The sequence below is a fragment of the Anthonomus grandis genome, chromosome 12, assembly GCF_022605725.1.
Source record: "Anthonomus grandis grandis chromosome 12, icAntGran1.3, whole genome shotgun sequence".
NCBI classification, from domain to species: Eukaryota; Metazoa; Arthropoda; class Insecta; order Coleoptera; family Curculionidae; genus Anthonomus; species Anthonomus grandis.
Window position 1 is genome coordinate 1 of NC_065557.1, and position 14,448 is coordinate 14,448.

The 14,448-nt window shown below is 35.9% G+C and overlaps 1 protein-coding gene across 2 annotated transcripts in view; it reads right to left on the reverse strand.

Moving 5' to 3' along the window:
* Positions 1 to 6,483: 6,483 nt before the first annotated feature.
* Positions 6,484 to 14,448, reverse strand: part of LOC126742994 (orexin receptor type 2-like) — a 38,658-nt gene continuing 30,693 nt past the window's right edge. For both annotated transcript variants that reach the window (XM_050449891.1, XM_050449892.1), the window contains exons 4-7: positions 7,739 to 7,957; positions 7,514 to 7,673; positions 6,990 to 7,102; positions 6,484 to 6,930 (exon numbers count right to left, since the gene is read on the reverse strand). In XM_050449891.1, the coding sequence (XP_050305848.1) occupies positions 6,758 to 6,930; positions 6,990 to 7,102; positions 7,514 to 7,673; positions 7,739 to 7,957 (665 nt within the window). In that variant the 3' untranslated portion in view covers positions 6,484 to 6,757. The remainder of the gene's footprint in view (positions 6,931 to 6,989; positions 7,103 to 7,513; positions 7,674 to 7,738; positions 7,958 to 14,448) is intronic.

Sequence of the window (14,448 nt, forward strand, 5' to 3'; positions counted from 1 at the left end):
ACACATCTCGTGAGAGTGGCTATCGTAAGAGCTACGACCTTGCGGATGGTCTCGTTGGATTCAGAATGACGAAACTAAGACAAAACCGTTGGAATTTTCCCGATAGCGCCGATAGAAGTCGAGATATCGACCTTCAAAGTTTGGGTTTTTTCATTTTTCGGGTATACCCCCCCGTATCGAATTTTTTCACCAAAAATTGTTTTTTTTTCGAAATCAAACTAAGTATACCAGCGTGTTATTTGGGTCACCTAGATTACGAAAACACCGGGTTATAACAGGATCCGAGCAGAACTAAGGGAATGAGAGCTCTTTGAAAATCCTGAAAAAGTCGTTTTCGACGTCCGTTTTTGAGGCCAAAAATGGGCATCAAAAATGCCATATCTCGGCTATCGTAAGAGCTACGACCTTGCGGATGGTCTCGTTGGATTTAGAATGACGAAACTAAGACAAAACCGTTGGAATTTTCCCGATAGCGCCCATAAAAGCCGAGATATTGACCTTCAAAGTTTGGGTTTTTTCATTTTTCGGGTATACCCCCCCGTATCGAATTTTTTCACCAAAAATTGATTTTTTTCGAAATCAAACTAAGTATACCAGCGTGTTATTTGGGTCACCTAGATTACGAAAACACCGGGTTATAACAGGATCCGAGCAGAACTAAGGGAATGAGAGCACTTTGAAAATCCTGAAAAAAGTCGTTTTCGACGTCCGTTTTTGAGGCCAAAAATGGGCATCAAAATGCCATATCTCGGCTATCATAAGAGCTACGACCTTGCGGATGGTCTCGTTGGATTCAGAATGACGAAACTAAGACAAAACCGTTGGAATTTTCCCGATAGCGCCGATAGAAGTCGAGATATCGACCTTCAAACTTTGGGTTTTCTCATTTTTCGGGTATACCCCCCCGTATCGAATTTTTTCACCAAAAATTGTTTTTTTTCGAAATCAAACTAAGTATACCAGCGTGTTATTTGGGTCACCTAGATTACGAAAACACCGGGTTATAACAGGATCCGAGCAGAACTAAGGGAATGAGAGCATTTGAAAATCCTGAAAAAGTCATTTTCGACGTCCGTTTTTGAGGCCAAAAATGAGCATCAAAAATGCCATATCTCGGCTATCGTAAGAGCTACGACCTTGCGGATGGTCTCGTTGGATTTAGAATGACGAAACTAAGACAAAACCGTTGGAATTTTCCCGATAGCGCCCATAAAAGCCGAGATATTGACCTTCAAAGTTTATGTTTTTTCATTTTTCGGGTATACCCCCCCGTATCGTATTTTTTCAACCAAAAATTGATTTTTTTCGAAATCAAACTAAGTATACCAGCGTGTTATTTGGGTCACCTAGATTACGAAAACACCGGGTTATAACAGGATCCGAGCAGAACTAAGGGAATGAGAGCACTTTGAAAATCCTGAAAAAGTCGTTTCGACGTCCGTTTTTGAGGCCAAAAATGGCATCAAAATGCCATATCTCGGCTATCGTAAGAGCTACGACCTTGCGGATGGTCTCGTTGGATTTAGAATGACGAAACTAAGACAAAACCGTTGGAATTTTCCCGATAGCGCCCATAAAAGCCAAGATATTGACCTTCAAAGTTTGGGTTTTTTCATTTTTCGGGTATACTCCCCCCGTATCGAATTTTTTCACCAAAAATTGATTTTTTTCGAAATCAAACTAAGTATACCAGCGTGTTATTTGGGTCACCTAGATTACGAAAACACCGGGTTATAACAGGATCCGAGCAGAACTAAGGGAATGAGAGCACTTTAAAAATCCTGAAAAAGTCGTTTTCGACGTCCGTTTTTGAGGCCAAAAATGGGCATCAAAAATGCTACATTTCGGCTATCGTAAGAGCTACGACCTTGCGGATGGTCTCGTTGGATTTAGAATGACGAAACTAAGACAAAATTGTTGGAATTTTCCCGATAGCTCCCATAGAGGCCGAGATATCGACCTTCAAAGTTTATGTTTTTTCATTTTTCGGGTATACCCCCCCGTATCGAATTTTTTCACCAAAAATTGATTTTTTTCGAAATCAAACTAAGTATACCAGCGTGTTATTTGGGTCACCTAGATTACGAAAACACCGGGTTATAACAGGATCCGAGCAGAACTAAGGGAATGAGAGCACTTTGAAAATCCTGAAAAAGTCGTTTTCGACGTCCGTTTTTGAGGCCAAAAATGGGCATCAAAAATGCTACATTTCGGCTATCGTAAGAGCTACGACCTTGCGGATGGTCTCGTTGGATTTAGAATGACGAAACTAAGACAAAATTGTTGGAATTTTCCCGATAGCTCCCATAGAGGCCGAGATATCGACCTTCAAAGTTTATGTTTTTTCATTTTTCGGGTATACCCCCCCGTATCGAATTTTTTCACCAAAAATTGATTTTTTTCGAAATCAAACTAAGTATACCAGCGTGTTATTTGGGTCACCTAGATTACGAAAACACCGGGTTATAACAGGATCCGAGCAGAACTAAGGGAATGAGAGCACTTTGAAAATCCTGAAAAAGTCGTTTTCGACGTCCGTTTTTGAGGCCAAAAATGGGCATCAAAAATGCCATATCTCGGCTATCGTAAGAGCTACGACCTTGCGGATGGTCTCGTTGGATTTAGAATGACGAAACTAAGACAAAACCGTTGGAATTTTCCCGATAGCGCCGATAGAAGTCGAGATATCGACCTTCAAAGTTTGGGTTTTTTCATTTTTCGGGTATACCCCCCCGTATCGAATTTTTTCACCAAAAATTGATTTTTTTCGAAATCAAACTAAGTATACCAGCGTGTTATTTGGGTCACCTAGATTACGAAAACACCGGGTTATAACAGGATCCGAGCAGAACTAAGGGAATGAGAGCACTTTGAAAATCCTGAAAAAGTCATTTTCGACGTCCGTTTTTGAGGCCAAAAATGAGCATCAAAAATGCCATATCTCGGCTATCGTAAGAGCTACGACCTTGCGGATGGTCTCGTTGGATTTAGAATGACGAAACTAAGACAAAACCGTTGGAATTTTCCCGATAGCGCCCATAAAAGCCGAGATATTGACCTTCAAAGTTTATGTTTTTTCATTTTTCGGGTATACCCCCCCGTATCGAATTTTTTCACCAAAAATTGATTTTTTTCGAAATCAAACTAAGTATACCAGCGTGTTATTTGGGTCACCTAGATTACGAAAACACCGGGTTATAACAGGATCCGAGCAGAACTAAGGGAATGAGAGCACTTTGAAAATCCTGAAAAAGTCGTTTTCGACGTCCGTTTTTGAGGCCAAAAATGGGCATCAAAAATGCCATATCTCGGCTATCGTAAGAGCTACGACCTTGCGGATGGTCTCGTTGGATTTAGAATGACGAAACTAAGACAAAACCGTTGGAATTTTCCCGATAGCGCCCATAAAAGCCGAGATATTGACCTTCAAAGTTTGGGTTTTTTCATTTTTCGGGTATACCCCCCCGTATCGAATTTTTTCACCAAAAATTGATTTTTTTCGAAATCAAACTAAGTATACCAGCGTGTTATTTGGGTCACCTAGATTACGAAAACACCGGGTTATAACAGGATCCGAGCAGAACTAAGGGAATGAGAGCACTTTGAAAATCCTGAAAAAGTCGTTTTCGACGTCCGTTTTTGAGGCCAAAAATGGGCATCAAAAATGCCATATCTCGGCTATCGTAAGAGCTACGCCCTTGCGGATGGTCTCGTTGGATTTAGAATGACGAAACTAAGACAAAACCGTTGGAATTTTCCCGATAGCGCCCATAAAAGCCAAGATATTGACCTTCAAAGTTTGGGTTTTTTCATTTTTCGGGTATACTCCCCCCGTATCGAATTTTTTCACCAAAAATTGATTTTTTTCGAAATCAAACTAAGTATACCAGCGTGTTATTTGGGTCACCTAGATTACGAAAACACCGGGTTATAACAGGATCCGAGCAGAACTAAGGGAATGAGAGCACTTTAAAAATCCTGAAAAAGTCGTTTTCGACGTCCGTTTTTGAGGCCAAAAATGGGCATCAAAAATGCTACATTTCGGCTATCGTAAGAGCTACGACCTTGCGGATGGTCTCGTTGGATTTAGAATGACGAAACTAAGACAAAATTGTTGGAATTTTCCCGATAGCTCCCATAGAGGCCGAGATATCGACCTTCAAAGTTTATGTTTTTTCATTTTTCGGGTATACCCCCCCGTATCGAATTTTTTCACCAAAAATTGATTTTTTTCGAAATCAAACTAAGTATACCAGCGTGTTATTTGGGTCACCTAGATTACGAAAACACCGGGTTATAACAGGATCCGAGCAGAACTAAGGGAATGAGAGCACTTTGAAAATCCTGAAAAAGTCGTTTTCGACGTCCGTTTTTGAGGCCAAAAATGGGCATCAAAAATGCTACATTTCGGCTATCGTAAGAGCTACGACCTTGCGGATGGTCTCGTTGGATTTAGAATGACGAAACTAAGACAAAATTGTTGGAATTTTCCCGATAGCTCCCATAGAGGCCGAGATATCGACCTTCAAAGTTTATGTTTTTTCATTTTTCGGGTATACCCCCCCGTATCGAATTTTTTCACCAAAAATTGATTTTTTTCGAAATCAAACTAAGTATACCAGCGTGTTATTTGGGTCACCTAGATTACGAAAACACCGGGTTATAACAGGATCCGAGCAGAACTAAGGGAATGAGAGCACTTTGAAAATCCTGAAAAAGTCGTTTTCGACGTCCGTTTTTGAGGCCAAAAATGGGCATCAAAAATGCCATATCTCGGCTATCGTAAGAGCTACGACCTTGCGGATGGTCTCGTTGGATTTAGAATGACGAAACTAAGACAAAACCGTTGGAATTTTCCCGATAGCGCCGATAGAAGTCGAGATATCGACCTTCAAAGTTTGGGTTTTTTCATTTTTCGGGTATACCCCCCCGTATCGAATTTTTTCACCAAAAATTGATTTTTTTCGAAATCAAACTAAGTATACCAGCGTGTTATTTGGGTCACCTAGATTACGAAAACACCGGGTTATAACAGGATCCGAGCAGAACTAAGGGAATGAGAGCACTTTGAAAATCCTGAAAAAGTCATTTTCGACGTCCGTTTTTGAGGCCAAAAATGAGCATCAAAAATGCCATATCTCGGCTATCGTAAGAGCTACGACCTTGCGGATGGTCTCGTTGGATTTAGAATGACGAAACTAAGACAAAACCGTTGGAATTTTCCCGATAGCGCCCATAAAAGCCGAGATATTGACCTTCAAAGTTTATGTTTTTTCATTTTTCGGGTATACCCCCCCGTATCGAATTTTTTCACCAAAAATTGATTTTTTTCGAAATCAAACTAAGTATACCAGCGTGTTATTTGGGTCACCTAGATTACGAAAACACCGGGTTATAACAGGATCCGAGCAGAACTAAGGGAATGAGAGCACTTTGAAAATCCTGAAAAAGTCGTTTTCGACGTCCGTTTTTGAGGCCAAAAATGGGCATCAAAAATGCCATATCTCGGCTATCGTAAGAGCTACGCCCTTGCGGATGGTCTCGTTGGATTCAGAATGACGAAACTAAGACAAAACCGTTGGAATTTTCCCGATAGCGCCGATAGAAGTCGAGATATCGACCTTCAAAGTTTTGGTTTTTTCATTTTTCGGGTATACCCCCCCGTATCGAATTTTTTCACCAAAAATTGTTTTTTTTCGAAATCAAACTACGTATACCAGCGTGTTATTTGGGTCACCTAGATTACGAAAACACCGGGTTATAACAGGATCCGAGCAGAACTAAGGGAATGAGAGCACTTTGAAAATCCTGAAAAAGTCGTTTTCGACGTCCGTTTTTGAGGCCAAAAATGGGCATCAAAAATGCCATATCTCGGCTATCGTAAGAGCTACGACCTTGCGGATGGTCTCGTTGGATTCAGAATGACGAAACTAAGTCTTATTAAAGTAATTAACTTGTTAAAAAATCAATTTATAAGAAAAATATGTATAGATTTCATTCGTTTTTCTTTAATTAAAATTGATACCTAAAAGGGAAGTTCGACGGAGGCTTAAAGCCTATTTAATAGCGGGGGCTTGTTTACAGAAATCTGATGCCATAAAAGGTTTTTTAGGTAGAAATCATTTTAAACGGTTACATGAAGAAACAATTAAATATTCTGGATTTTTCGATACATAAAGAATACTACCAGCCGCCCGCAGTTTATTACAGAAGTTATGAATTCTAGAAGTTTTTTTTTTAATTTTTATTAAAAAAAAAATGTTATTGGCTTTCAAGCTTGATAGAAAGGGCAACAAGATTCTCTCTTAGGGCAAAGATATTCTTGCTCTTCGTATTATTTACTTACTATAGTAAGAGTGACCTTTTCAGTTAGATCTGACAGGAATTTGTCATAAAAATTGTTGTAATAAGTGATTTTGTTTCTCGAGATCGGTTTAGGTAATTTTTATATTTAATAAGGGTTAAAATAAAATTACAATAATATATCAACAACATACATATTTAAATGGTTTTTTTTGTGTTACAATAATATTAAAAATGAAACGAATTATTTTATGTAAATTAGGAGTAAAAGTGTACAAAAGACGTTTGCACTGAAATTTATTGAAAATAGTGGGTACCTATAAAGTTTTAATTAATTTTTAAATACCCAATAGTAAATACGTATCTAAACATTTAATTTGTAATTAACTAAGTGTATTTGTTATAGTACAATAATATGTATAGCTCAATCTATTGAGAGATCAATCGAGAATGTTTATTTAACATTAGCCAAAGGTAGAGTTTCATTTTTGGATTTGACACTGAGTCGATTGTTGGTGGTGGTGTAGCGATAAATGTAAGTACTCGTTCTGGTGAAACCGCCCCTTTCTGTGCTATTCACTTGTCTGCACTGGAAGAAGGCCGATTTAAATTCTTGACGAAATTTTCCTGGAAAAAAATTCTTGTGTTTTTTTTTATGCGAACAAAAGTGAATTTTTTAGGTTTACCACTCATAAAATTGTAGATGATCGGATTGACCGCGCTGTTCGCGTAGCACAGCCAGTGCGACATCATAGATATGGATCTGTTCGCCACGCTGTTACTTAAACCTACGGTTAACCTAAAATTTATATATTTAGAAACTTACTACTAGTTTAGCCCTATCAGAAAAAAAAATATTCATAATTAATTATTTTTGACAATAAAATTCTTAGGCACTTTTGAATTTCATGACATGACTCGTTTGAATTAAGGACTATTTAAATTAAAATCATACGAGACTTTAATTACTTATTTCATGATTGAACATTGCGTAAACAATATTAAGATTAATATATAGCAATTTTATCATCATAATATAGCAAAATTACACAGTTTCAATTCACCGTTATTTATAATGAAAATATAGGCGGACATTGACACACATTGAACATATTATTATGTGAGGGGAGTTTTTGTATATTTTTTTTAATTGAATTAAACTGTATTTCAGTCTTTTTTTTCACATAAATGAATGTAAAAATTGACTTACCTTAAAATTGAAAGTAAATGAACGGGTAAAAAGCAGAAAGCGAACATAACTACAACCGCCACCAACATTTTGGCAGCTTTCCGACGAGATCTCAACTGACCCTCGGTGGTCGCGTTCATGTTCATTGAAAACGGATTATTTCCTGTCCCACAAGACTCATCTAAAAACTCGGATTCGCCATTAACTATTTTATAAAATTTATTGTGTTAATTTATTATCACTTGCCTTGATTCGATGATCCGCCACGATCGGACCTCCACAGTATTTTAATGATTTTATAATAAGCGATGCACATGAGTATCAATGGTAAAAAATAAAAAATCACCATTTTACACACCATGAAATAGGTATCGCTTCGGTCGCCCCATGTCGGTTTGCATTGGGTGAAGTAAACGTCAAAATCCGGATAGGGTTCTGCCACTAAATAAATCGTTTCTGGGATTTCTAAAAAAAAAAATTAATAACTTTGTAAAAATTTAAATAAACCCCAAATATCAAATTTTAGCAAAATGCCATGTATTGGTCTAGTATATCGCATAAAAAATATGATAAGTTTTTAAACGTCGAAACTTTGCCTAATTATCACGGTTAAAAGAACACAATTTGGTAAAAGATCTATATATTTCATTTCTTTCATTTTTTTATATATAAAGAATTCCAGTTGTTGACAAATGTAAGAGTTTGGGCCTTATAGTAAATAATAATATTCGTTTTAAATATCACGTGTCTAATATTCTTAAAAAGGCATATCTTGCTTTGAAATTAATTTATTTGCATAGACACTATTTAAGTAAAGATATTAAGAAGCTTTTATGTGATTCATTGGTCCTTTCACAATGTAATTACTGTGATGTAGTGTATGGCTGGTGTCTTGATTATGAGGATAGGGGTAGACTGCAAAAGCTCCAAAACTCTTGCATTCGACTAATATTTGGCATTCGTAGGAGAAACCGCATTTCCCATAAACTTCACGAACTTGGATGGCTTAATATGCATAATCGAAGAATTGCTCATTCTTTAACATTTTTTTATAAAATTTTAATATATCGTAGTCCGCCCTATCTCTATCAAAAAATAACTTTTAGAAATGATGTATACCATTTAAATTTAAGAAGAAATACTATTCTCATTCCGAGACATAAAATACAGTTATTTAAACGATCATTTTCTTACAATTTTGCTTATCAAATAAATTCTTTAAATTTGGATACGGACCAATTATTAATTTCTTGTAATACTTTTCGTAGGAGGATGATTGTACATCTAATGAATCAGCAGGGTATATAATTTAGGTTCTTTTTTTTTTAACTTTTTGAATGGTTGTTTTCTTGAGTAATTTATTACAATTTTTGGTATTGGGATCATTTTATTTATTTATTTATTGTCTGCAATAATTTTTCTATTTTTTGTTATTTAACAAAAAATTTAATCTGTTTTTTGGGTATTTGCAGTGTGTATTGTTTTGCTTGATGTTAAACTGTCAAATTTAGAATTTAGAATTCTTATATGTAGGTTTATTAGGTATATGATTAAAGAAAAAGCTGTATTTAATCAGTTATTAGTTAAGCGTTACTGTTAATGAGCGTTACTGAAATTACCATTTTTTTTTAATGAAGTGTGGGGCCACAATGTTAAAGACCAGAATCTGCCATGGCAGAATTCTGAATTTGTAGGCCTTTTATTTGCGTAAATTTATTGCTAGATTTTGTAAACTTGTATTTTTTTTGTTTCTTCTATGCAAATAAAAAATATTTATTATTATTATTATTATTATAAATTCGGATTGTCTAGAGTCTCTTGAATATTTCCATAGAAATTCTTAAAAGTTATGAACTATTTTAAGTCCAGATGCCGTGATAACAAACCCGCCATTTACCGACGATGTTTTAGGGTATAAAAAGAGCTTTTTACCTTATGTTTAGTACTTGTAAAAATTGTAGATGGCTTCATGAAGAGATTATAATCAATTCCGATCCGATTTCGATAGGTTTTGATAGTTAAATTTCGATTATAAAAAGGGTCTTTTTTTCGGCGAAAATCCAAGCGTGTATTCGTTGCCTTGGAAACGTCATGACCTGCTTGGGAAAAAGCGTGTAAAGTGGTTTTTAGCGATTAGAACTTTATTGGAAAAAAATTACTTTTAGTAAAATGAATGACGAATTTGTCCAATCGAATTTGGTTTATCTATAACATACAGGGTGCGCACAATTAATTTTCAAAAATTCATAACTCAATAACGGTTATACTTAGATATGGGAAAATATTCTACTTATTACAAGCTATAAGCCTTTTGGCTCTAGATGGCACACTAAAAATTAAAAAAAAAATTAGAAAAAAGTGTATTTTTAAATGCACAGTAATCACCTTGTATGATTGATAACGTTAAGGTTGATTCATAAAGAACGCAGGTTTATTTAATGTACCTTAATGATTTTTTTTTAATTTTGCCTCATAAAAATTTTATAAAGATAAAACTGAAAAAATGAATTTTTTTAAGGTTTTTTTGACTTTTCTCCAAAAAAAACACGTTTTTAAAATAAAACCTTAATAAAATTTGTAGTTTTCGATGAAGCGCACATATTTCTTGTAGGCAAGGACGTCGCCAGAAAGGGGCCTCCCCTGTAGCTAACGCTAGAGTTCTAGCGTTAACCTTTAAACCTCTAGCGTTAACCTCTAGAGGCCTAGAGGTTAACGCTAAACCAGTCACCCGGCTAATTGAAACTGTACTTTTGAAAACGTACATTTCGTAACTTATCACTTATTAATTTCTAATTTCACTTAATAATTAGGCTATTAGGTAACTTCAATCTAAGGTAAGGCTTTACTATACCCATACATATTTACATTTCGGGGGCTCGAAGCGGTCGCAAGTGAAAAGCGAATTGAAACGATTACGCTCACTTTGAGCCAAGAACCTACGGATACTACGGAAAACGTACGACTTTGCCCAAAACGCCCCGTATCTGAAAAGAAAATTCAATCATTCCTGGTTGGAAATGTACTCACCATGGTTAGCATACTTCCGCCAACAAAAAGGAGCCTTCTGTACACTATTTCCACCCAATTTGAGCTCCGTTAGAGTTGTTTTAGGTTCGTTCATTCTAAGGCCGTTTTGTATGTTCATGAATACTGCAGAAAACACGCAGATACTCACTTTCATAAGACGGCATTAGAAGCAGCTAAATCTTTTCTTGATAATGTACCAGTAGATGTGCAAATTAACAAATACTCTCAGGAAACTCTCAAAAAAACAGGAAAATTATAAAATCGATTATTTCCTGCATTGCGTTTTGCGGATCCCACGACCTAGCATTAAGGGGGGCAAGCTATGGTGATGGAATTCTGGAAGGGCTGTATAAGATGCGAATTGACGCAGGAGACACTATTTTAAAAAACCATCTTGAGCATGGAAAGAAAAATGCAAGTTATCGATCGGTTGACATCCAGAATGAGATTATCAGTATTTGTGGAGATGTTATTAAGGCCGATTGCATCAAAAATGTGAAGATATCGTAAGCATTTTAGCAGACGAAACAGCGGATATCTCTGGAAAGGAACAGCTCTCAGTTGGCATAAGATATTTTGATGAGGAAACCAGCAACATTGAAGAAGTATTCCTCGGATTTGCTGAGCTTACAGCCCTGGACGCTAAATCGATTGCCACGGCAATAAACGAATTCCTGACAAAAGAGGATCTTGATCCAGATAAATGCGTTGGTTTGGGATTCGATGATTGTTCCACGATGTCTAGAAAAGGTGGCGTTCAGGCTATTTTGCGTAAAAAATACAAGAAAGCACTTTTTTTGAAAAAAAAACTTTTTTTCAAAAAAAGTCCTTAATAAAAATTGTAGTTCTCGATAAGGCAAACATTTCTTCTGTGAGTCATTATTTCCGGAAAACAACTGTTAAACCGTCAGAGGGGCTAGAATATCACTCATGTCTGAAACTTTGGACGTTAAAAAAAATACTTCGCGTATGCTGAGAATAACCAAAAACTATACCGCACTGTCTCACGTAAACTCTAATCGATCCGTGAAATTTCATAAGATTCAAAGAAGCGAATTATAGGACAACAACCATCATTTGCTTTTTTAAAAACAAATTTATTGAGAACAGGGACTAACTAACTATAACATCTAACTTGATTGATAGATAATGACTACATCGATTACTATATTAATTATTGTTGCTCTTGTCTATTACAATAATTTATAGGTTCTAAAAATGATGACAATACAAACTAAGCTATTTCTAAATAAAGTATGCAGGGTCGGCATAAGGTGGCGAGTTGGTACCCGTAAGTAGCGTTGCGATCTGTAGCGAATTCCCGTTGAAAAAATTGGACAAAAAAAATTTTTGACTTTAAAGGCGTCCTAGTCCTTAACAAAAAAAAACAAATGAAAATCTGTAAACAATCAAGTTGTAGCCTGATATTGTTATGTTATAAATATTATCCCGGCAAGACTATCCGGTTTACAGGGGCTATTTCTAGGGAGTTGAGTTTGTTCGACAGTCTTGGTTTAAGAGTTCTAAACAACAAGAACAACTCCCTAGATCTGATAGGTTCCAGAAACCCTGTTAAATTTAAAAGATGGAACAAAAAAAGAACCTATCAGGCCGGCCTCGTGGGTTCTCTGTATGGTCAGTTGCCTCAGTCACACTCACTCACTCAGTAGTAAAACACCTTAATTTAATTTAAATAGGGTGTTTATTAAAGTCTTCATACTCAATAGCTTAATTTATCAGAAACAAGGAGTTAAATCTACATGGTAAGTAAATATAAGTAAATATACAAGATGGTCTTAAAAAGGTAAACAAAAATAAATAAAAGATATATATATATATATATACAAGTTTATAACCCAAAGGTAGATACCTGAATTCGTCAGTGATCACTTCGGAAGCATTACATAATAAGGCGTAACATTGAATTGTTTTAATTTAGATAATTATACCATAAATATAGTTACTTAAGTTTTAAATATTAAAATGAGAAAGTGATAAAAAAATTCATGTTAAATCATACAAAAAAAAATCAAAAGAAGAATATGGTTAAGATTAAAAGAATGTGCTTACGGGTCAAGTTCCATGGTGTTCTTCTTTCGGGGGCGAGAGCCCGCGATGGGCAATTTTTCACCACATAGGGCTTACGGCATGATGTGTGTTGACGGGGCTAAGGGCGGCGAAATTATTTTTCAGGCTTCAGGGCGAAATCCTCATCACTGCTGGGTCACGGCTGGCGGTTTACACTGTCATATTTAAGGAGCCCTAAGAGAGATTTCTTAATGGAAACACGGAACACCAAATAAAATGTCACCAACGGTGAAAACTACTTACGAAGTTTCGAGAGGCATCAAACTACTAAAACCCATCCTGCTTCAAAAATATTTCGTTGAAACTGAAGAAACACTAATGCATTTTAGTTTTAGATGTTATTTTAACAAAAAAGGTGCTGGCGGAGAGAGATGATAATAGATTTATTTCAAACCTCTCTCCGTCACAGCGGGCAGCACGGTTCACTCTTGACGGACGCAGGAGCTGGAAAGACCCCCAGATGCGTCGCGGAACTGCTTAAGTAGTAGTCCAAAAGACGTCTGGGCGCAAGACCGGAGATTGAGGAACTTCACTCGTTACTTTATGGGTTTAGCCGCTATGGGCCCAACCAAAACCCATACATAGGTCACTAATAAGCAAACCATAGAGTGCCTAGTGGAAAGTACAATTACGGGCCAAATCGTAATAATTCGACACGCGGCGCCACTGGCGTCCGCTTTAGTAAACCGGTTGACCAATTCAATTGCCGTGAAATCTTCTCCATGCACAGCATATTGTAAACAATAACAAAGAATTAAAATGGTGATAATATTGATAGTGGTTTAATGAAAAATATTGGCGAATTCCATTAAGAGTCGAAGGCAATTGTAATTATGGTGGGTGTCTCAGTTTTGAAAGAAAAATTTAGAATAATGTCATTTTTAAATATTTTAACCAAATGAACAAAAGTTAGGATTCTCCAGATCCCGTCTAAAGCGTAATTAATCCTGCAACAATATTTCTAAATTATAAAAAGGTAAAAATCACTTCTCTAACCTAATTAGAAAAAAAGTTATAGGCACTTTTATCCGACGAGTCCCGAGGTCGTGCGAAAACTCCCTAATAAGAGCTACGCTCTTATAATAAATGAATTCGTTCTTTATAAATGGGAACAATGTTGGATTTATTGATATATACGTTCTGAAAGATCAACAAAATCGAATTTAATAGTTTTATCGGAATTAATACTGTAAAGAAATACCTTTTATAAATGATTCAACCAATATATATATATTTCTTTAAAAGTCTTTTGTACAATAATTTTCTATTAGAAATCTTATTGCTACAAGTCTATACTAATATAATATATAATGTAACACTAATATAATTGAGACAACTAAAAAGCGTTTAATATAAACTTATAATCAACAATAATAAACATCTCGCAAAATGTTGTATAACCGTTCTGAGAGACGACTCAGAATCGTTGAATGGTGATTTTTACATTTTCTTCAGAGCACATACGGAAGGTCCTATTGTGTCTGTCTTGTGGATCATCCACAGGTTCTGGTAACTCGATGTGTGTGATTATTTTTGCCAAACTACTTCTGGGCTCTGCAACAATAGCAAATATGTATTAACATTTAAAGAATGTTAAAGAACAATGCCTCATTAAAAAATAATACATTAGCTGGCACTTTTTAAAGCATAGACGACAAAAAGAGACTTTATCAAGTTGTTAGATCTTTTCACCCCCCGAGGTTTTTATTCCCAAACGAGTTTCCTGATATTAAGGTAATGAAAGTTTCACCGTTCGTTGGCGGTAAAACCATGGCTGGAAAATTTTTCGTGTTTTTCATGTAAATATGATAAAAGTTGAATTATAATAAACATTATTAACT